General features: G+C 50.6%; 1 protein-coding gene across 2 annotated transcripts in view; it reads left to right on the forward strand.

The window, feature by feature from the left end:
- The window catches only part of PRDM15 (PR/SET domain 15), a 72831-nt gene that overhangs the window by 11990 nt on the left and 37409 nt on the right, over positions 1-23432 (forward strand). Inside the window, exons 1-6 of one of the 2 annotated variants that reach the window (XM_032753437.2) lie at positions 4766-4811; positions 5451-5544; positions 5919-6116; positions 7689-7842; positions 9960-10212; positions 18084-18185. In XM_032753437.2, coding sequence (XP_032609328.1) covers positions 4775-4811; positions 5451-5544; positions 5919-6116; positions 7689-7842; positions 9960-10212; positions 18084-18185 — 838 coding nt within the window. In that variant the 5' untranslated portion in view covers positions 4766-4774. Of the gene's footprint in view, positions 1-4765; positions 4812-5450; positions 5545-5918; positions 6117-7688; positions 7843-9959; positions 10213-18083; positions 18186-23432 lie in introns of those variants that run through there. The other variant, XM_032174678.2, reaches the window with a different exon arrangement.

Raw genomic sequence — 23432 nt, forward strand, 5'->3', positions numbered from 1 at the left:
TGACAAGCGCATCCTAAGATGTAGGAGGTGGAGGCAGAGAGACTTCGTCAGGAGCGTCCAGATGTTTTTACTTTTGACATGTTGGTTTTTGGGTTGCCTGTTGCCTTCTGAATGAAGATGCAAATGATTTTCCTTTTATAGGTTGTGTTTTTGGTGACAAGTTTAAAAACTGTGGCTTGCCCTAGAGCCCAAAGATTTTCTTTTTTTTTTTTTTGAGACGGAGTCTTGCTCTGTCGCCCAGGCTGGAGTGCAGTGGCGCAATCTCGGCTCACTGCAAGCTCCGCCTCCCGGGTTCACGCCATTCTCCTGCCTCAGCCTCTCCGAGTAGCTGGGACTACAGGCGCCCGCCACCACGCCCGGCTAATTTTTTTTTGTATCTTTAGTAGAGACGGGGTTTCACCGTGGTCTCGATCTCCTGACCTCGTGATCCGCCCGCCTCGGCCTCCCAAAGTGCTGGGATTACAAGCGTGAGCCACCGCGCCCGGCCCAAAGATTTTCTCTGTTTTTCTAAGTTCTATTATTATTTAATATTTTTATGTTTTAAGACTGTGATCCATTTTGAGTTAATTTTCTAATAAGATATGAAGTTATAGTTCATTTTATTCCCTGTGGATGCCCAGTTGTTCCTGCACCATCTACTGAAATGGTTGCCCTTCCTCACTTGGATTTTAAAATCCAATCCGCTTTTGTCTTTGTAAAAAAATGCAGGCCGGGCGTGGTGGCTCACACCTGTAATCCCAGCACTTTGGGAGGCCGAGGTGGGCAGATCACGAGGTCAAGAGATCGAGGCCCTCCTGGCCAACATGATGAAACCCTGTTGCTACTAAAAATACAAAAATTAGCTGGGCGTGGTGGCACGTGCCTGTAATCCCAGCTACTCGGGAGGCTGAGGCAGGAGAATCGCTTGAACTTGGGAGGCAGAAGTTGCAGTGAGCCAAGATCATGCCACTGCACTCCAGCCTGGGCGACAGAGCAAGACTCCATCTCTTAAAAAAAAAAAAATGCTTTGGGCATGTTTGTTTAGGTCTATTTCTGGGTTGTCTATTTTGTTCTATTGATCTCTGTCCACCTTCTCACCAGTATCAAAGTTTTTATGATGGTAGCTTGATAATTAAGTGTGAAGTCAGGTAGACTGAGTCTGTCACTTCAGGCTTCTTTTTCAAAGTTGTTTTTAACAGTTGTCTTCACTGAGCGTTCCGTGTTAAGGAACATTTGCCTGAAGTCACCCCCCATTTCCCATTTACCACCAGGTTAGATGCAGATGGTCCTGGTCTGAGCTTAATTGACATTTGTGATAAGTTTGGTTTCCTGATATTATTACTGTGGTCTTCTTGTGATGGCAGTTGCGTTTAGTTAGTTATTGTAGTACTAGTCATATAAATTTTAGAGAGATTTTCAGGCAAAGCAGTGGTTCTCAGACTTGAGCTGCATCTGAACCACCTGGAGGGCTTTGCAAGCAGAGTGCAGGGCCCTCTACCAAGCCTGATTCATCAGGTCTGGGGGTGGGAGGCAAGGATGTGCATTTCTGAGATGTTCCCAAGCAGCGCTGGCACTGCTGGTTCCTGGTCCAGGGACCACATTTTGAAATCACTAATGTAAGGTAAGTCTTCCCAGGATTGGTGGTTGAGATAGGGGGACCTCGCACTTTTTTTTTTTTTTGAGATGGAGTCTCACTCGGTTGTCTAGGCTGGAGTGCAGCAGCGCAATCTCAGCTCACTGCAAACTCCGCCTCCCTGGTTCAAGCAATTCTTCTGCCTCAGCCTCCCAAGTAGCTGGGATTACAGGCATGTGCCACCGCACCTGGCTAGTTTTTTTTTTTTTTTTTTTTTTGAGACGGAGTCTCGCTCTGTCGCCCAGGCTGGAGTGCAGTGGCGCAATCTTGGCTCACTGCAAGCTCCGCCTCCCGGGTTCACGCCATTCTCCTGCCTCAGCCTCTTCGAGTAGCTGGGACTACAGGCGCCCGCCACCATGCCCGGCTAATTTTTTTGTATTTTTAGTAGAGACGGGGTTTCACCGTGGTCTCGATCTCCTGACCTCGTGATCCGCCCGCCTCGGCCTCCCAAAGTGCTGGGATTACAAGCGTGAGCCACTGCGCCCTGCCACTGGTCTCGAACTCCTGACCTGAAGTGATCTGCCCGTCCTCGTCTCTCGAAGTGCTGGGATTACAGACGTGAGCCACGTACCTGCCCGGGATCTCAAACTTCTAGTTCTTTTTTCTTCTCCTTTTCCCCGAAATAGTACTTCCTCTGTGCCTTGTTCTGGGATGTCTTGTGTGCCTTAGAGGTCTGGAGACCACACTTCCGCTTCTATAAAGGCACTTTCTGAGTGTTAAAGGGAGTTTTGCCAAGACAGCAAAGACTTTGAAGATGCTCCATTTCTCAGGCCTGATCTGCAGCCCAGGATGGCTGTGGTCTCTGATCTTGGGCCCAGAGGAGCCGTTTTAGAGAGGCCACGTTTTGGGGACCAGCTGCTGCTAATCAGGACCCTTATTGCCAGGACTCAGACATTTACATAGAATCAGAGTGCAGCACAGGGGGCTAAAACCCTGCTCTCCTGCTTCCCTCGCCCCTCTCTTCTGGGTTTCCTCTCCCAGCAGCTCCGCTCAGAGGGGACCTTCTTTGGGGGCACCTAGAAGGGGTGGGCAGTCTGTGAGAGGTGCAGGCCAGAGGCAAGGTCTGCCCCCGGGAGAGACGGCCACGCGAGGCCTCAGGGAATTCGTGCAGGCTCCCAGGTAAGCAAGGCCAGGACGACTTCCCTCCATCCTCCCACTCCGATTCTAATAGCTTTGTTGGGACTCTGTGTTCTGCGGTGATCTGACCGCGGTGTGGGGCGCCTCTTAAGGCCTGTCGTTCCCATTGCCCAAGCTTCTGACCGTGAGTCATGTGGGTTCCTGCAGGGGGCACACAGGTCCTACACCTCCAGTAGCACAGCAGCAACTCATGAAAGCGTGCGCCCTCCCCACCCCACCCTAGGTTTCTTCTGCCCTTTGTCCCTATTCATCTCCTGCTCGCTGCCCAGCTGAGCCCCCATCCCAGGCTGGTCCCTATTCACACCGAGGTGCCCATCCACAGGAACTGGGGCAGGCGAGGCCGAATGTGGCTGTGAAACTGAGTCAGACTTGCTAGAGCCGCACGAGATACCTTTGAACGTGAATGTGTGTTCCCAGGAAAAGAAGATACAGTGCTGTTTTGGGAGAAAATTTCACCACCACCCCCCGCCCCCGGTTATTTCTGGCATTTTAAGGGCAAATTGGAACTCTATCTCCTCTGCCTCACTTCCTTGTAGCTAACTCACTCTCCTAACTTGAAGTTTTCAACCCCGCACTGCTTTCAAACACACATGTTCAGTGACTGTGAGTTCCCATATGAGTGTTGCATGGCCTGCTTTTCACCCTTCAAGCTGCTGGGGATGAGCGGGGTGGAGGGCGTGTGGAATCAGCATTCAAGAAGTGCCAGCATGCACGCTTTCCTAAACCACCCAGCAACGGGCATCAGAGAAGCAGGTTGCAGGAAGGACATGCCGGTGGGCACAGTTGAGGATGGGGGTGGGCAGAGGAGGAATAATTATTTGGTGGCACATACTGTGTGTATCTCACTTTATGCTCCTCCCAAACTGCATGAGGTGGGTGTTTTTATTTCCATTTTACAGCCTAGGAATGTGAGGCCCCAGAATGAACAATGTCTAGATCCACTCTGTGAATATATGTGTGTGGGGGTGTCAGTTTATGCTCATCTACCCACTATGCAAGTGTTTCTGGAGGTGAACCTCAAGGATGGATAGGGAATAGAATTGTTGGATCTGATAACAGCTTATGTGGGAGCACAAGAGTCCTCCACAACGTCACGCATTGATTTAGTCCCCAGAGAAATGAGTGTTTATGGGGCACCAGGCATAGGTTAGGAGCTGAAGAAAAAATGTTGCATTAGCCATACGTGCCCTTGAGGAATTCACGGCGCAGTGAGTGAGGGGAAAAAAAGTGACAACTGGCTTTTTAAAAGTGGTGGTATAGGTGGGCACGATGGCTCATGCGATAATCCCAGCACTTTGGGAGGCTGAGGTAGGAGGATTGCTTGAGCCCAGCAGGTAGAGGCTGCAGTGAGCCTTGATCGCGCCACTGCACTCCAGCCTGGGCGACAGAGCAAGACCCTATCCCCCAAAAAAGGGGATATATTTGTTTTAAAAATGGAAATTGATGGCTAATATGAAAAGATGAAAGTCTGAGTTCATGAGGCCATTCAAATCCATTGCTTTTGTTAAAAATAACATTATTTGAGGTGAGAAGATGTTTCAGGGACCCCAGCCCCATTCCACAATAAGAGGAGACCCCACTGTGTGCTCTCTTTAGAACACCACATAGTGTCCCTACACTGGCTGGAGGAGACCTTTAGTAGGAATTGTCTTTAAACATTATTTTGGTAAGAGGCTAGGCACGGTGGCCCACACCTGTAATCCCAGCACTTTGGGAGGCCGAGGCAGGCGGATCACAAGGTCAAGAGATCGAGACCAGCCTGGCCAACATGGTAAAACCCCGTCTCTACTAAAAATACAAAAATTAGCTGGGTGTGGTGGCTCACACCTATAGTCCCAGCTACTCAGGAGGCTGAGGCAGGAGACTCACTTGAACCTGGGAGGCAGAGGTTGCAGTGAGCCAAGATCCTGCCACTGTACTCCATCCTGGGCAACAGAGGGAGCTCAATTTCAAAAACAAAACAAAAGTGTTTTGGTAAAAGCTTGTCATTAATGAGGCGCTCTTGTGTCCTGACAGGTGTCAGAGATGGCTGAAGATGGGAGCGAAGAGATCTTGTTTATCTGTAAGTGACCCGGGGACCTGCCCGAGGTCAGAGACCAGCCCTATGTCATAGAACACAGATGGGTGTGGTGCTTGCTCTCTGGGCAAAGCCACGTCCATATTTCGTTTTGTTAATATAGAAAAGCTATATATTTAAAATTTCCCTATGAAACATTTATTTCATAAGCAGTACACTACAGGGGTATGGTTTCAATAGGATCACCCTTCTCAGAACTCCTGGCCGAGGGCACTTTGCAGGGGGTAGCACTTGATTCAGAAAAGTAATCCAGGGCTAGGCAGGAGGGTTGAACCCGCTAACATTGGCCATTTTCATTTATGCTCATTCTTTGGGGAGGGTCTTGGTCTTCGTCACCATGGAGGTGACCGTGCTTGATTTGAGGTGTGCGGTGGAGCTAGAGCTTTCCCTGGGGGCGTGTCCTGCCTTTGTACTCCTCGTGTGCGCGAGCGCTGACGGAGGCCTTCGGGACACAGGCCTTGTGCCATCCAATGCACCCTCGCTTGCTTGTCTTTGCAGTGTCGGCATGCATGTATCTCATGACTCTGGGTCACCCTCATGGGGCCAGGGTCCCCATTTCCCAGGTTTGTGTTCTTTAGGTGTCTCCCTCCCTGCGTGCTCTAATGCCCAGATGTCTACTTGCAGGGTGTGAAGACTGCAGCCAGTACCACGACTCCGAATGTCCCGAGCTGGGCCCCGTGGTCATGGTCAAAGACTCCTTTGTGTTAAGCAGGGCAAGGTGAGTGACCGCCGTGAGCTGCTTTCACGGTCCCGGGCCTTCCAGATGCCAGCTGCGGCAGGAGCCTAGCGGCCTTTGTGTCTGCACATGGGCAGGAAGAAGCCTGAGGGAGAGCAGAGGCACTCTGAGTGAGAGCCAGCGATTCTGCTCCCACTGTGAACTGAGCAGCCTTGTTGTCGGGACACACCAAAACACGTGCTTCAAAGCTCCAGAGTGAGTTTCTTTGATCCACTCCAGGGTTCTTAGCTGGAGCCCAGCTGTTCCTGACACAGTGTGTGGAGGCTGCAGAAGAGTGGACTGGCCAAGGTGGTTGATGTGCTGAGCACCAGCAGCCAAGTTGGAGGTCTGCTCGTTGGCTTCTCTCTGCATTCCAGGTCTTGGCCTGCCAGCGGACACGTGCACACCCAGGCGGGGCAGGGGATGTGGGGTTTTGAGGACAGGGACAGGGCTGACCCACAGCAGCTTCCGGAAGCAGTCCCTGCAGGCCTGGTGAGGCGGCTCAGTGGGCAGCAGCTGCCCTGCCGTTCTACCCTCACCTGGGGGAGGCTGTGCCACCTGGTGGCCCAGGGCAGGTGAGCTTGGACAAGGCACTCCTCTCCGGACCTCGGTGGCCTCTGTAGAGAATGGCAGTTCCCGTGGGGTGGCTGTGGTGTTGTGGGTGATGGTACCTGGCACGTGCTGCTGCTGCACAGGTGGTCGCTGTCTTTCCAGAACTGTTTGCAGGAGCCTCCCCACTGCCCCACAACACTGTTCATTTATTTTTTTTTCTTAGTGTGACTCAAAGAGATCAATGTTTTAACCTAAAGTAGACAGCGGATCAACCCCCCTCTTCCCATCAACCCCCCTCTTCCCCAGAACCCTCAGGGACTGCCTGTTGCCCATGAAAATTCAGCGGAAACCCTTGGTCCTGCAGTCAGACCCTCCGTGCCGGCTCCTTGTCTCAGCGGCCTCCTGCCCACCCTGAGGGGCCTGTGCTCTGGGCACCCAATGTCCGCCTCTGTCGGAGGGGCCTGTGCTCTGGGCACCCAATGTCCGCCTCTGTCGGAGGGGCCTGTGCTCTGGGGACCTCATGTCCGCCTCTGTCCGAGGGGCCTGTGCGCTGGGCACCCCATGTCTGCCTCTGTCGGAGGGGCCTGTGCTCTGGGGACCCCATGTCTGCCTCTGTCCGAGGGGCCTGTGCACTGGACACCCCGTGTCCACCTCTGTCCTGGATGTGTCCTGGGCTCGTCCCGGCTCCTATGCCTTCCTCCCCAGACCCCCGTCCTTGACATTCTTCTACTTCAGTTAAAGAGGTCACATCCTCAGTCAAACTGGCCCGCTCCACTTGGCTGGAAACCCTTTCTGTTTGGGACTTCCGTGGCCCTTGCGTCTTTCTCGGGGTGCTCTTCGTATGGCTCCTCAGCAGGGAGTTCCCTGTGGTCCCCCCTCCATCGCTGGACCCCATACCAGTCTGACCCTGTTCTGTCCCATAGCAGCCCCACCAGGGATGCACCTGTTGGCACTGTCTTTCCCACGGGGAATTAAACCCATCCTTCAGTACACAGCCCCGCCACGGTGTGCTCTGGGTGAATCTCACCAGGGCCCTGTGGTCGGCCTTGTGTAGCTAAGGCCACAAGATTATGGCTAGTTTGCCACAGCCCGAGGGCGTCATCACAACCTCAGCCTCAGTCATCATCATTCAGCACCTATCAGGAAGGCTTCTGTTGTTTTTTTTCTTTTCTTTGAGGCAGGGTCCTGTGCTGTCACCCAGGCTACAGTGCAGTGGCACAATCTTGGCTCACTGCAGCCTCAAACTCCCAGGTTCAGCCATCCTACTGCTTTAGCCTCCCGAGTAGCTGGGGCTACAGGCACATGCCACCATGCCCAGCTAATTTTTTGTAGAGACAGGGTTTCACCATATTGCCCAGGCTGGTCTCAAACTCCTGGGCTTACGCAATCTTCCCACCTCGGCCTTCCAAAGTGCGTGCTGGGATTACAGGCGTGAGCCACCAAGCCTGGCCTGGAAGGCTTCTGTTTTATCACCTGGAGGATTTTATTTCAGAAGACCCCTGGCGGTCAGTGAGGGCGAGCTTTTAGGTTACCTTAACGAGTCGGTCCCTGGGTGTGAGTGCTCTCTTTTGAGTCTTGTTTTATTCCATTTCCAGGTCATCCCTTCCTCCCAACTTGGAGATCAGACGACTGGAAGACGGAGCTGAGGGGGTGTTCGCCGTCACTCAGCTCGTCAAGCGGACACAGTTTGGTCCCTTTGAGTCCAGGAGGGTCGCCAAATGGGAAAAGGAGTCCGCGTTTCCCCTGAAGGTAAAGGCTGTTGTCAAACAGGAGCTCAGGAACTGGGTGCTTTTCTGGCGTTCCCATGTGGGAATGGGGAGCAAGGACCACTGAGTTTCCATGATTTATAAATGCCTCGAAACAGCTCTAAATATTGTAGGTCTGCAGAATTTCCAAGAAAATGTTTCTTTCTACATTGCAAGAGCATCAGTGTTAAGTTAGTATTTTGTAAGTTTCAATTTTGCAGAACATTAAAGAGTTTATTTAAGACATATGCAGGAGAAACCCAAAATGCTGACTGCAGCTGTCTCATGACCTCCATTGCTGTCGCAGGCTTTATGAGGCAGCGTCTTGCAGGGGCCCGTCGCTCTAGTTATTTCCACACCTGTGCAGAGCATATGATAGTTTGCAAACCTCTTTCAAAGGGAAGGTGTTTGTTTAGGCAGTGATGAGACATTGGGCAATAGTACGAAGTTTGGCTACTCTAAAAAGCACATCAGACTGAGAGAAAACAGTGGTTCTCTACTTTGGCGTGAACTCGAGAAAACTAAGATATATGTAAATTGCAAGGCAGGCTTTAGAATACATAAAAAATGAGCCCTCTGGAAGGCTATGAGGCCAGGCGAGGCTGGTTTTTGACTGTTCCCATGCCTGCCCTCTGTATCGTACCCCAAGCCAGCCAGTCTTCAGAAATATCTGTGAAGTAAACAAATGAGGAATGGGTTGTTAGTCAGCAAACTTTTCTTAGAGACCCTTGAAATGGATCTGCTTGTTTTAGGACAGGCAGATGAAGTCAACAGCCTTGGGTTTTTGGAAGTCCTTTGGATAACTGAGCTTGTAAGGCAGATTTCAGCAAAAAGGGGGGAAAAAGGAAAGGCACTTGATTTGTTTACAAAAGAAAGAAGGGAGGGAGGGAGGGAAGGAAGGAAAGGAAGAGAGGGAGGGAAGGAAGGGAGGGAGGGAGGGAAGGAAGGAAGGAAGGGAGGGGAGGGAGGGAAGAAAAGGAAGGAAGGGAGGGGAGGGAGGGAAGGAAAGGAAGGAAGGAAGGAAGGAAGGAAGGAAGGAAGGGAAGGAAGGAAAGAAAAGGCTGTTTTAAGTTGAAGAAATATGTAACAATGCCTAAAACATCCTCTGAAAGGCCGTTGGCTACCTGCCTGTCCTTCGCAGCACCCATCCGGTCGATGTACACAGTTGCTGTGGGTGCACGGTTGGGGGCGAGGCCCCCTTGAAGAAGTCTTGTGCCCATTTTGGTGGTCTTTCAGCTACGCAATTCTGAAGGTCATCGCCTGGTACTGGGTTGTTCTCAGCGCACACACCAGTGTTCAGCTCCTCTGTGCCCACAAGAGAGAGGGTGCTGCCAGCTGGGAGCACGCCTTCCTCAGCAGCTGGTGGTCATTAGGTGCCTGGTGGTCCCCCACCCCTGCCTTTCACTTCCAAGGGCTCCGTCCTTAGAGAGGCCTCTCTAGGGAAAGCTTAGGAGAAGGGAGAGCTCTCTTCCTGCAGGGAGGAAGAGACCATGACATCAGAAAATAAGGAACAAAACCCTCCTGTAGTCATGTAGTTGATTTGAACTTCAAAACATCCAAGTTTTTCTCCTGCTGCCTGCCTGCATTTAATCCATAAAGCAATAGTGCTGTTTGATAGATGGGGAGGCCGCTCATAAAGCCAGAGGAGCCCAGCACCCCTTGGCGGAGCTGGGAGTAGAACTGGGTCCCAGTTCCCAGTGGGCCACCTGGAGAGCCTAGGTGTCCCCGTGACACCTGGACCGGGAGTGAAGCTCAGGTAGCGCAAAGCCCACCTGGACCAGGACTAGAACTTTGGTGTCCCCATGCCCACTAGAACCCGATTAGAACTTGAGTTCCACACGTGGGCTGTGAGTAACACTCAGGTACCCCGATGACACATAGACCGCTGGCTGTGTCTGCTGCTTCCTTTTGCCTGTGACTAACCTGACCCGTCCAAGCCACGTGGTCTACCTGTGACCCTCCTCACCATTGTAAACACCTCAACATCCCGTACAGGAGCCCTTACGGCCTCTGACGTGGCACTGTCTAAATGGGTTCCTCAGCACCTGCCCCCCACACGCTGACACGCAGATGGGTAATCAGCCGTTTCCCCGGCTTCTCCGTGGGCTGACTCACCTTCAGGTGTTCCAGAAGGACGGGCACCCCGTGTGCTTCGACACCTCCAACGAGGATGACTGCAACTGGATGATGCTGGTGCGGCCGGCGGCGGAGGCCGAGCACCAGAACCTGACGGCCTACCAGCACGGCAGCGACGTGTACTTCACCACCTCCAGAGACATACCCCCGGGCACCGAGCTGCGCGTGTGGTACGCGGCCTTCTATGCCAAGAAGATGGACAAGCCCATGCTGAAGCAGGCCAGCTCTGGTGTCCATGGTACGTGGCGGCCCCCGATCCAGAGCCCACCTTCCCTTGTGCCTCGCCGAAGGGGTTATGGCCCCTTGGCTCCGTGCTGACCCCACACTGATGAGATGGGTTGTGCTGGGCCAGCTGCTGGGATGCGGAGAGTGGAGGAGTGGAGAGTCGGGTCTGTCTTTCTGCTTGTTTTAAACATCCTTGGTCAGTTTGGGCACGTGGATGTAACACAAGTTAACACAGTGAGGCAGTGTTTAACAACAGAGATACATTCTCAGAAATGTGTCCTGGAGCGATGGCATTGTCATTAGCGCATTGTAGAGCGCACTCTCGCCCACCTTGATGGCCTGGCCTGCTACACACCCGGGCTGTATGGTGTAGCCTGTTCTAGCTACCAGCCTGTCCAGCATGTGACGGTACTGTATGCTGTGGGCAGCTGTAACACATGGTAAGTATTTGTCTATGTAAACATAGACAAGGTAATAGAGGAGAAATACTGTATTAGAATCTCATGGGACCACTGTCTTTGACTGAAATCTTACCACGTGGCGCATGACTGCTTAGCTCTGCCCTTGGGGCTACGTCCAGTGAGTGACTCAACCTCCTAATCCTATGAGGCTGGGATACTAGCCCTGTCTTTGGACAGAGGAAACAGCACAGAGAGGTTAAGGAACTGAACCCAGGTCACAGTGGAGTAGATGGAAGAAGTCAGGATTGGTCCATGGCACCCGGCTCCAGTGTTGCTGTTCACTGTGCAATGGCCTCCTCCCAGATTTGGGGGGAGTGTGTGTGTGTGTATACACACGTGTGTACCTGTGTGTGTGTGCATGCATGTTCAAAGAAAGCCCTAGTGAAGGTTATGTGTGTGATCTGCCCAAATCTAGCATTCCTGCTGGAAAAGCAGATCACAGCACCTGTCCTGCTAAGCCGGGGTCGGGGCATCACTTTGCCCATCAAGCGGGGCTGTTGAACTTTAAATCTTTCTCATCCATGTTATGGGTCTTTTTGACATAGATCCTCCTCATAAAACCTGAAGAAACTCTATGAAATTCCTGGTATTTGATGTCTTTTAACCTGCAAAACAGCAATTTCATATGGCCGAAGCTGACACTACCCAGGGGAGCAAATGTTATTTAATGTTGCTGTGAAGACTCTTTGCTCGAGGGGGAGAAATAGATATTGACTCTCCTGACCCCCCTCCCAAATGACCCGATTCTCCTACGAGCATTGTTTCCTGGTTTTATAAATGCAGCGTAATCCAAAATATTAGTAGCTCGGTAGTGTAAGATTCTTAACATATTGGAAGGCTCTGGTCTGTCCTGTTTGTCAGTATGATTGAGGCTTTGTAAAATGCCCCTGGTTGTCCCTAATCCCAGGTCTGCGATGGGCTGTGTGGGAGTGTCCCGGCGCTGCGCTGCCCCCATAAAACACCAGCAACCCAGTGGCTTCACGTCAGAAATGTGCCTCCCACAGTGCTGGAGGCCATACGCCCACGGTCAGGGTGTCAGCAGCGCTGGTTCCTTCTGGGCACCCTGAGGGGGAATCTGTCCCGGGACTCTCCCCAACCTCTGGTGGTGGCCGGCACAGTAGCCTTTTGCGTCCCTTGGCTTGTGGCTGTGTTACTCCAGTCTCTGCCTGTCTTCTCTCCCATGTCCCTGTGTCATCTCTTCATAAGACCTCCCGTCATTGGATTCAGGCCTCCCCAATCCAGCACGACCTCACCTTAACTTGATGACATCTGCACACATCCTCTCCCAAAGGTGGTAGGTGGATGTGAATTTTGGGGAGCCACTATTGAACCCACTATGGGCCAGTGAGGGCTGGGTGGAGAGGGGCCCCTGGGGATGTTGCTGGGGAGGGTCGGGGAGGAGCCAGGCCACGCGGCTCCCTCTAGGGCCTGCAGCAGTGGCAGCGTCCTCTTCCGCCAGGTTGGTAAAGTGAGCCGAGTGTACTGGGGGCTTCGCACCCTTCACAGAGAGACTGTGGCTTTGTGGGGAGTTATTTAAGAATGAAAAGGACAAAAAGAACTTGGAGAAACCCACTGCTCTTCACCCAGCTGCTCCTAGCCCCACCCTCGTGGCTTTGCCAAAACCAGGTGCCTGGCCTGGCCCAGCACGAGAGAGGCCCCCGTGGCGGTGCCCGCTGGATCAGGGGCCATTTCCAAGTCCTGCGAGGCTGGGCTCTCCGAGCAGACCCAAGTAACTGTGATCTTCGGGACCTGGGTTCCTTGTGTCTGGGATTCCTGAAGGCCCAGGCAGCTGGCAGCACGTGTGCCCACGGCCAGCCCGGGCTGCAGCCACGCTGGGGTTTGGGTTCTGAGATGCTGGTCTTGGCCGTTTACCCCCTTGTCAGCTTGTATCCTGGGGGATGCCCTCACCACCGTCAAGGCTAAGGTCAAAGCAAAGGTTGCCACCCCTTATTGGAGCTACAGGTGTTTTGCATTCATTTTACCTGCTGGAGACCCTTCAATCTGGAGCTGAGTTTGAAACAATAGATTTAAATGAAGTCAGCCTGGGACTGTGGTGTTCAACAGAGTCGCCTCCTGATTTCGGAGATCCTAGGGTGATTCCCATTCCTCCCCGAAACCTCTCAGAATAAAAGGACCCTTGTAATAATTCTACCGGGACAGTCTGTGTAAATGGGAACGTATGGTCACCTGAGCATAGCTTAAACCTAAACAAGTTTTTAATTGGGGAGATAAATAAACAACTTAGTTACTCTTAGATTTCAGAAATGCTTTTTAGTATGGTCACTTGTGTTTGGGGACAAATGGCAAGCAGTTATTTCTGGAGAGGCAGTGAACACGGTGATTCCACTCACTGGCCGGTTGGGTGCTTCCTTCCCTTTCCTTCCCGAGAGAGGCCCCTCTTGAGCTCTGGCTTGGTCCTCAAAGTGCCGCCGGCTGCCCTGGGGAACTTGCCCTGGGGTCCACCTGCTGATGGTTCAAACAGCAGCCCAGCGGCCACGTCAACGCCCCCGCCACGCGCACACGCTGCCTCTCACCCTCTGCCACGTCAACGCCCCCGCCACACACACACGCTGCCTCTCACCCTCAGCAGCCACGTCAACGCCCCCGCCACATACACACACTGCCTCTCACCCTCAGCAGCCACGTCAACACCCCCGCCACACACACACGCTGCCTCTCACCCTCTGCCACGTCAACGCCCCCGCCACACACACACGCTGCCTCTCACCCTCAGCCACGTCAACGCCCCCGCCACACACACACGCTGCCTCTCACCCTCTGCCACGTCAACACCCCCGCCACACACACACGCTGCCTCTCACCCTCTGCCACGTCAACACCCCTGCCACACACACACGCTGCCTCTCACCCTCTGCCACGTCAACGCCCCCGCCACATACACACGCTGCCTCTCACCCTCTGCCATGTCAATGCCCCCGCCACATACACTGCCTCTCACCCTCAGCAGCCACGTCAACGCCCCCGCCAGATACACGCTGCCTCTCACCCTCTGCCACCTATCTGGCTCCTTCCCCTGAGCCCCTCCTCCCTGACCCCCCAGGGGTCCCTCTCCAGGCACACTGGCGCTTCTAGAGCCCTGCCCGCCCAATGCACCCAGGGCCCACCAGAGTCTGAGTGTGTGTCGAGCACCTCACCCAGCTGAAGCTATGCACGGGAGCCCAGCGCTGCCTGCGTCTCAGAAACGAGTATCCCGATAGATAACAAGACCTTCGAAGAGAGGCTAGAAACATCCAGAAAGCTGGCCGCTTGCCCGGTTCTTACTGTTTAGACTGGATACGTGAAGGCCTGGAGTTCTAGGGTAACTGCGTAATCCCACTCCTGCTCAGCGACGCGCCCTCTGGGGTGGACACTCCCAGAAAGAACACTGCCGCATGGTGGGAGGAAAGGAGGCCTTTTGTGGCATTGTTGTACCTCTGGCCCAGTGGGAGTAGGGAGAGTGATGTGAGTGGCCTCCGGGGCCATTGGTGTGCTCCTAGAACCGTATTGGCGGCTGACGAACCCGGGAACCGTCTTCCTGTAAAGTACTTATTGTGGTGGCCGAGTCTTCCTTGGTGAGCGTGAGAGCTCCTGAGACTCATTGACTTAATTCTGTCTCTTTCATTTGCTGCAAACATGCCTCTTTGTGTAGAAATCAGTCAGTTTTGCAGATGGGTGGCGCGGTCTTCTAAATACAGAGGGAAGTTTGGTTATGTACTGAAGGAGCAGTAACACATCCCTTTAAAAGTTACCTATTATTTTTTTCTGGTAGTGGATTTACTTTTCTAGTTCCATCTTTTTCTTTTTTTGTAGTTTTTTGTGATAGGGTCTGGCACTGTCGCCCTGGCTGGAGTGCAGTGGCATGATCGTGGCTTATTGCAGCCGCCCTCGTGGTCTCAAGTGATCCTCCCACCTCAGCCTCCCTAGTAGCTGGGACCACAGGGATGTGCCACCACACCCAGCTAATTTTTTTAATTTTTATTTTTAGTAGAGATGGGTCTCACTATGTTGCCTAGGCTGGTCTTGAACTCATGGATTCAGGCGATCCTCCCACCTTCCAAAGTGCTGGGATTCTAGGGGTGAAGCACTGTGCCTGGCCTTACCTTGTTCTTGAGCTCACATTAAGATTGATTTTCTTTCTTTACAAGAACCTGAACCTGCTGACAGATGGAGGGGGCAGCCCAAAAAATATCCTGGATCTTCATGGGAGAGAGCATGGGGCCCAGGAGGAGAGTGTGGGGGGGCACCAGGAGGAGACTGTGGGGGGGGGGCGGGGGGGGGGAGGGGGGGGGGGGGGGGGGGGCACCAGGAGGAGAGTGTTGTGGGGGGCACCCTGCCAGCAGGGCATTGTTATGGGACATTCTGTCCCCACCAACTTCTGTTCCCTTTTACACTTGCTCTGAGAATCTGCTGCTTGAAGAATCCCATAAGATCATGGACAAATGGAAATCAGAGCCAGAGTCCCATTTCTCCCTCACCTTCTCAAACACACATGGGTTCCAAAGAGAGAAAATTTTCAAAATCACCTTTCTGATGAAAAGAGTAAAATACAAACACATTTTATAACATCGGGGAAACTGTTCAGTCGCATATAGCACCATTGTTCTGACTCAACTGTTGTTGCCATTTGATTCGCATTTTCTAGTATTTTTTATTTTAATTTAATTTTATTTTTTTGAGACAGAGTCTTGCTGTGTCACCCAGGCTGGAATGTAGTGGCCCAATCTCAGCTCACTGCAACCTCCACCTCCCGGTTCAAGCAATTCTCTTACCTCAGCCTCCCCAGTAGCTGGGATTACAGGCGTGTACCATCACGCCCAGCTATTTTTTTTATTTTTAGTAGAGATGGGGTTTTGCCATATTGGCCAGGCTGGTGTTGAACTCCTGACCTGAAGTGATCCACCCGCCTCAACCTCCCAAAGTGCTAGGATTACAAGTGTGAGCCACCTCACTGGCCCCTGTATTTTAAAAACCAGCACTGATGACATATAGTTTACATACAGTAAGACTCAACAATTTTAAGTGTACAGTTCAGAGACTTTTTTTTTTTTTTTTTTTTTCAGACAGTCTGTTGCCCAGGCTGGAGTGCAGTGGTGTGATCTTGGCTCACTGCAACCTCCACCTTTTGAGTTCAAGCAATTCTCATGCCTCAGCCTCTCAAGAGCTGAAATTACAGGTGCATGCCACCACGCCCAGCTAATTTGTGCATTTTTTAGTAGAGACGGGGTTTTGCCATGTTGCCCAGGCTGGTCTTCAGCTCCTGGCCTCAAGTAATCCACCCACCTGGGCCTCCCAAAGTGCTGGGATTACAGGCATGAGCCACTGTTCCCGCCAGTTTAGAGACTTTTGAGCGTCTACAGTTGTATAAGCTCCACCACAGTTGAGTTACAGACCTCGACTTCATCCCAGCAAGTTCTCTTGCGCTGCCCTGCAGTCAGGCCCGCCCACTGGAATGCCAGGCTGTTTGCTGTGCTGTAGCTTTGCTGTTCCCCTTTTTTTTTTTTTTTTTAAACTCTGCATTTTTGCATAGCGGAGCTCTAGCCGCACCTCCCATCTCACTGCTTACTTTTCTTCGCGTGCACAGTCTGGCTCACCACATCTTAAGCCTTTTCCCAACTGTTATTATCTCTGACATCACTTTAAAGCTGTATGATGTTAGATTTTGCTGAGACACTTCTCTTTTGTTGGATATTTAAGTGATTGGCAGTCAAGAATTGCCTTCTGACTGTTAACTAATATTTTTTTCTTAAGAATTCTTATCTTTTACAATTACTACTCGGAAAATCCTGAGTGCTTCTCTTGATGAGTGGGCAGTCGTCATGACAAGTTTTTCTAGTCCTCTTTACTTAGCAGCAGAGCACCAAGTTGAGAACTGACACTCGTGGGGGTGTGGAGGCTTACTGCTGGAGACAACAGCCCATGTGGATTAGAAGAAATTCCCCTTATTCAGAAGTGGTGGCTTCCAGCTAACCTGGGCCCTCGTCCTCTTTTTCTGAAACTCACATGCGAGTGTTTTTCTCTCTTTGGAGCCCATGTATGTTTGGGAAGGTGAGTGAGAAATGGGAATTTGGCTCTGATTTCCATTTGTCCTTGATCTTTTGGGATTCTTCAAGCAGCGGATTCTCAGAGAGCAAGCATAAAAGGGAACAGAAGCTGGTGGGGATGGGGTGTCCCGGAAAAATGCCCTGCTGGCAGGGTGCCCCCCGACACGCTCTTTCTGCTCTTTCTTTATTTTTAGTATGACAAAAAATTTCATATTGCATTTATGCCTCTTCTTGTTATCTTATGAAAACTCAGAACATGCATGCAAACGGTGATAGCAGTAACCTATATCTTTTTCTTTCATTCATTGCATCCTTAGTGCTGGTTGTGGATATGAAAAGATACATGTTTTTTTCTAGTGCTGAATGCATATGCAGTTGTACTTCTGGATTATTTTTTTAAAGACCCAGGAGTTTCTCTTTGTGAGTGGCCCCTGGAGTTTGCCGTGGGTGTTGAACTTCAATGCAGGCTGTATCGTGATTAGAGTCGAAGTGATGGGCAGGGGTCCTGGCCTGGGCCAGCCCACAGAGCTGCCAGACGAGGTGTAGAGAAACTGGCCTGGGCCAGATCGTGGTACACTCACTTAAAACGCCTCCCAATTTTAGGTTGCACAAGAGCATCAGTGACTTTTTTGTTAAAAGGTGCCTGTAGTTCTCTTTATAGCCAGGCTTACACCGCATGCCACGTACCCCCAGCTTAGCTCTCCCTCCTCAGATTCCTGTGTGGCATGGACTGAGGGATAGAGGTGCTTCCTGGGATAGCGGCCCACTACCTCAGGTGCCTGTTTAAAATTAAGTTCAAATTTAGTAAGATTAAACACTTATTTCCTGGGACATGAGCCACATCTGGTTACTGGCTGCCTTGCTGGATACCAGCTGTGGAGCACGTCAGTCATCCACAGAAAGCTCTGCTGGATAGTGCTGGGTGGGAGCAGCAGCCCAGCCACACACCAGGGTGCCACTGGCTGGCTGTTTTGGGTTCCACTGTCTCTTATTCTATGAGCCAGTGAGAGGTTGAGGAATTGCACTTGGTTCTTGAGGAATGCCCTTTTTTTCATGAAGTCATATAAGGGATGAGCCTGGTCCCTCTGGACTGGCTTCTTGGAGGAGTTCTCAGCTCTGTAACTGGTGAGCCTGCAGCAGGCATGTCTCTGTGCTCAGTTGCCTCGTCTGTGAAAAGGGGACAGTCACACAACCGAGTCAGCCATGTGTGTAAAGCTCTGAAAATGGTGTCTGTCATGTGGAGTGACCACAGGCCCATCAGGCTGCTGTCATCACTGTCATCACCACCTCTCAGCAAACACCCCTTCTCTGCTGGGCCGGGATTCATGGAGACATATGAGGTGCTTGGGGGTCACCTTTTTCTCCTCTCATGTCTTTTGAAGCTGCAGGCACCCCAGAAAACAGCACCCCCGTGGAGTCGGAGCCCAGCCAGTGGGCGTGTAAAGTGTGTTCTGCCACCTTCCTGGAGCTGCAGCTCCTCAATGGTAAGGAGGATGTGTGGGGAGCCCCAGATATAAAACTCCTGTGTCGCGCTCCCTCTGACTTACGCTGTCACCTGTCTGCGGCTGTCGGGATGTCCCAAACTTTGTCCTGTCTGCCCCATTGCCCCACAATGTAGTCGCCAGAACCAAGGCTTTCTCAGGGTTTAAAGCTTCTGGGCAGTCCCGCTTCCCAGCCCCGACCCCCGCAGGCCTCCCTCCTCACTCCTCCTGGTTGTGGAAGTTGCATTTCAGCTGGGCGCCTTGACTGAAGCGCTGGCAAGGGCCAGGAGCCAGCCATGGCATGTGTTGTGCACTCTTGCCTTTGTTGTCTCTACTTGACAGCCCCTTCCATTGTTTCGTTATCTGCCAGACATTTTTCTTTTTGAGACGAGGTCGGGCTCTGTTGTCCAGGCTGGAGTGCAGTGGCATGATCGTGGCTCACTGCAGCCTTGACCTGACAGGCTCAAGCGATCCTCCCACCTCAGCCTCCTGAGTAGCTGGGACCACAGACATGTGCCACCACGCCCAGCAAAGTTTTGTATATTTTTTGTAGAGACAGGGTTTCAGCCAGGCTGGCTCAAACTGCTGGGCTCAAGCAGTCCGTCTGCCTCGGCCTCCCAAAGTACTGGGTTTACAGGCGTGAGCCACCGCGCCCGGCCTGCAGAACATTTTTATCTACTCAGGTTGACATACCAATTTAAGGCGGCCAGGAAAGAATTGAACACATTTCCAGCTTCTGCAGTGCTCTGGGAACTTTCTGTTTATTTCTCTTAGGGAGCTGATTTTTCCACAAGCCTCTTAGGAGGCTAATGTGTAGTGAAGAAAGACTCGCATCAAATAAACCATGGGGAATCACATAGAAACAGTTTGTGGCATTTGTCACATGTGGAACGTGCTCAGAGACCCCAGGCCTGGCAGGGTTCCAGGCAGTGCAGTTGCGAGGAGTAACCGGGACAGCCACTGTGCTGACACCAGCAGACTTTAGCTACCTGGTCACACGTTCCGGAGACATCCTACTCATCTTGGCTTTAATGAATTTACGAATGTGTCATTTTGCCCTCTGCTTGGTGAGAAGCATTTTGTGTTTGTCACCAAGACATAAATAGCAGAGCAGGGCGGTTGGGTTTTCTAGAAACGCCGCGTTTGTGCAGAGTACATCCCGGACCTCATGGAGACCCGTGGTAGGTGCTTCACAGCAGGAAGGTGCGGCCTGCGCCGGGCGGTCCCTCCACAAAGCCGGACAGACGTTGCTGCTCATTTGTGTTTCTTCCTGATAACTAGTTTTGAGTGAAGAGAAAAAAGAAATTCCTTCATATTTTCAGTGAAATTCTACTTGTATGTCATCAACTACGTAAGACGTGGTACTCGGGCTCCCCTTACAATTAGGCTGTTGGTGACTAAGACCCCTCAGTGCCAGGTCCTCCAGAAACTTCCTTGTATCAACACCATGAGGTACAACTGTGACTCCGTTTCAGGGATGAGTAAACAGAGGCAGGAGTCCCTGCCCACAGCACGGCAGCCTTGAGGGCTGGAGCCAGGTACTTGGGCAGCCCGGCCTCTGCCACCTGGATTACTGGAGGGGTCCCGAGCATTCCTTCCAGGTGACGGCTCTGCCTTCTGCAGCAGCCTCTCGCTGGGAGGCTTCTTGGGAACATCCATGGCTCAGGAGCCTAGGAGTGGGAAGCAGAGCCCAGGAAGGAGGAGACTGAGGAGCAGCCCCAAAGGCTGGCCTGTGAATGGGGAGGGGCTGTGTGTCCCTGTGAGGGGGGAGGGGTTGTGTGTGTCCCTGTGAGGGGGGGGGGGTGTGTGTGTGTGTGTCCCTGTAAGGGGGGAGGGGCTATGTCACCTCCCTGAGATAGGAGGGGCTGTGTTTCTCTTTTTTGGGCTGAGGGGTTGCGTGTTCTCTTGAGGGCAGAGGTGCCACACGCCACTTTGGATATCCTCAGTGGACTGGCGCTGAGCGCTGTCCCAGAGCCACATGACAGACGGGTTCTGCACAAGCCTTCAGAGAAGGGACTTCACTTGGCTCTTTCAGTGCTGCTGTTCTAATGAGACAAACGGTGTCCATTTGTCTCATTTCCTCTCCGATCTCAAGGAATGTGAAGCTGCCTTTTGTGAGTTGGTGTAGGAAGTGTTGGAAGGGCTGTTGAAGAGATTTGTAGTTTTAGAATCAAATTTGACAGATTTTTGCTTCTTCTTTCAAGTTGGGTAACTTCCAAACCAAACCACCAGTGCTCTGAACTTAAACTTTCTTTCTTTCTTTCTTTCTTTTTTAAGATGCAAGGTCTTGCCCTGTCACCCAAGCAGGAATGCGATGGTGTGATCTTAGCTCATTGCAGCCTCAAACTCATGGGCTCAAATGATCCTCTCATTTTGACCTCCCAAGTAGCTGGGACTACAGGTCAATGTCAACAGGTCTAATTGTACAGACAGGGTCTTGCTCTGTTGTTCAGGATTCCATAGCAAGGCTGTCCCAGACAGGCCCACATGACAGGGACATTGCCACCCATACTGACGGTGGCCTCAAGGCCACACTTGTGCTGTCTCTGAAAGCCCAGTGCCTTCACCATGCCAGAAAATGTGTTCTCAGGCCCCCTGCAGCCTCACACTGCTCACAGAGCTATGGCACAAACCTGCATTCAGGGCAGGAGAGTTTGGGAAAGGAGCGTTTTGGGAAAGGTGGGGCTCGGAAGTTAGCAAAACATCACAAGGATGTTTCACAGTGCTGGATGGCCAGAAAAGATGGCACACGTCCACTGCGTGTAGAACACAATAGAGGAGGCTTTGTGGGAAAGGAGCAAAGGGAATGCCCAGGTTGCTGGTGAAGGAGATTGTAGGACAAGAGATGTTCCCTAGTTCAAGGATAGATAACTGGTCCAGATTGCAGCAGCAGCAAGGGCTCCAGGAAGAATGGCTCAAAAAGGAAAAGAAATAGAGCATTAACTGATGTGTTTGTAGAGGAAAGAGTTATACTTCTGGCAGAGTTTAAGGATCAATTAGTAATATAAACACAGGGAAAAAAAATAAGCAAATGCTATTAATAAAAAGTAAGGCAATAATTAACTCCAGAGGAAACAAAGGATATATATATACTTAAAACAAAAACAAACGAAAAACAAACAAAAAAACAAATCAGGCCAGACACAGTGGCTCACACCTGTAATGGCAGCACTTTGGGAAGCCAAGGCAGGTGGATCACCTGAGGTCAGGAGTTCGAGACCAGCCTGGCCATCATGGTGAAACCCCATCTCTACTAAAAATACAAAAATTAGCCAGGTGTGGTGGTGCATGCCTGTAGTCCCAGATACCTGGGAGGCTGAGACAGGAGAATGGCTTGAACCTGGGAAGCAAGGGTTGCAGTGAGCCGAGATTGCACCACTGCACTCCAACCTGGGCGACAGAGTGAGACTCCTTCTCAAAAAAAAAAAAAAAAAAAAAGGCCAGGTGTAGTGGCTCACGGCTGTATTCCCAAGACTTTGGGAGGCCGAGGCAGGCGGATCACGAGGTCAAGAGATCAAGACCATCCTGGCCAACATGGTGAAACCCCATCTGTACTAAAAATACAAAAATTAGCTGGGCATGGTGGTGCACACCTGTAATCCCAGCTACTCAGGAGGCTGGGGCAGGAGAATCGCTTGAACCCGGGAGGTGGAGGTTGTAGTGAGCCGAGATCGCACCACTGCACTCCAGCCTGGGTGACAGAGTGAGACTCCATCTCAAAAACAAACAAACAGAAAAAGAATCATAAACATATATTGGTGCAGTTGTCAATACATTTTTATGGTCATAATTATGAATACACTGATTATTGATTTACCCCAAAATAGTGATATAAATATGTTGGTGAGATTGTAGAGAAGATAAGCGTTTGGGAGGGAGAGTATAGTCTATAAGAAAGCTAAATCCTTCTCCATATTAAATAATAGATGCTATCTAATACTGAAAAATGGAAAGGCAATAATAGGTGGGGACGAGTGGTTACAGAGAACTGCTGTTTTCTGTTTTGCAGCTAGGACTGGTTATTTGTACATTCTCTATTTTTTCTTGCCAGACTTATCAATATCATTAGTCTTTTCAAAGCACCCACTTTGGGCTTTGTTGATCCTTTTTATTGTATATTTACTTTATTTCTGCTCTTATTTATTATTTCCTTTTTTACTTTTCATTCTATGCCTTTCTAACAAGTTGGATGCTTAACTCATTAATTTCCAGCTATTTTATTTTCTCATGTAAGCATTTCAGATTTTTTCTTAAGAACCGTGTTAGCTGCATTCCACATTTTGATTATACAGTGCGTCTGAGTTTATATGCACCTAATAACATAGTCTAATAATAAGCAAAAATTGGCAGATCTACGAGGAGAAATAGAAAAATCTGCCTCCATAATGGGAGCTTTTAATACATACATCTTAATTTATAAATCAGACTAAAAAATCACAGGGATATAGATTTGAAGCACACAGTTAACACAATTGATTTAATAAGTATATTTAAAATGCTGCATCTAACAAGTAGAGTATATATACATCTGTTTGATGTGTGGGCTCTCTTCCTCCCATATTTTAGTTCGAAGTATTTTCAATTTGCTCTGTTTTTCCTGTTTGAATTTATAATTGTCTAGAATGATGTTTGCTAATTTCCTTATGTATGGCTTTTTTTTTTTTTAACTTTAGTTCCATTTGTTTTATATTTCTGACCCTCAATCTAAAATCACTCTTATTGCCTTTCAGAATTTCCTCTGGGGCAATCTTTTCAGTCTTTATCTCAAAATATCTTTCTTTAACCATCTGCATTGGAAACGGTTTTCACTGGATATTGAATTTTGGGTTTATTCTTATTCTCTTTCTGCACATTGGGGATGTTGTTATGTTACTTTATGCCTTCCGTTATTGCTCTTGATAAGTCTGCTGTCACTGCAGTTGTACCTTCATAGGTAATCGCTGCCTTGTACTTGGTTGCTTTTGAAACCTCCTCTGTCTTTGGAGTTCTGCAATTTATAACAGAGTCATCATTTATGTCTTTATTTTTATTTGTTTCCCCTGTTACAGATCTTGAATCTGAAGAGTCATGTCTTTCATTCATTCTGGATAATCCCCCGCCCTTATCTTGCCCATTGTTTAGCCCTCCTTCCCTTTTTCTCTTTGTCCTATTGTACATGTTTTAGACCTTCTTATTATATTACACTTCATGTCTTCTTAGCTCCTGCTCATATTTTTCTAGCTCCTTGTCTCCTTTCTACATTCTGGGTAA

This window comes from Hylobates moloch, unplaced genomic scaffold (genome assembly GCF_009828535.3).
Source record: "Hylobates moloch isolate HMO894 unplaced genomic scaffold, HMol_V3 SCAFFOLD_14, whole genome shotgun sequence".
NCBI lineage: Eukaryota > Metazoa > Chordata > Mammalia > Primates > Hylobatidae > Hylobates > Hylobates moloch.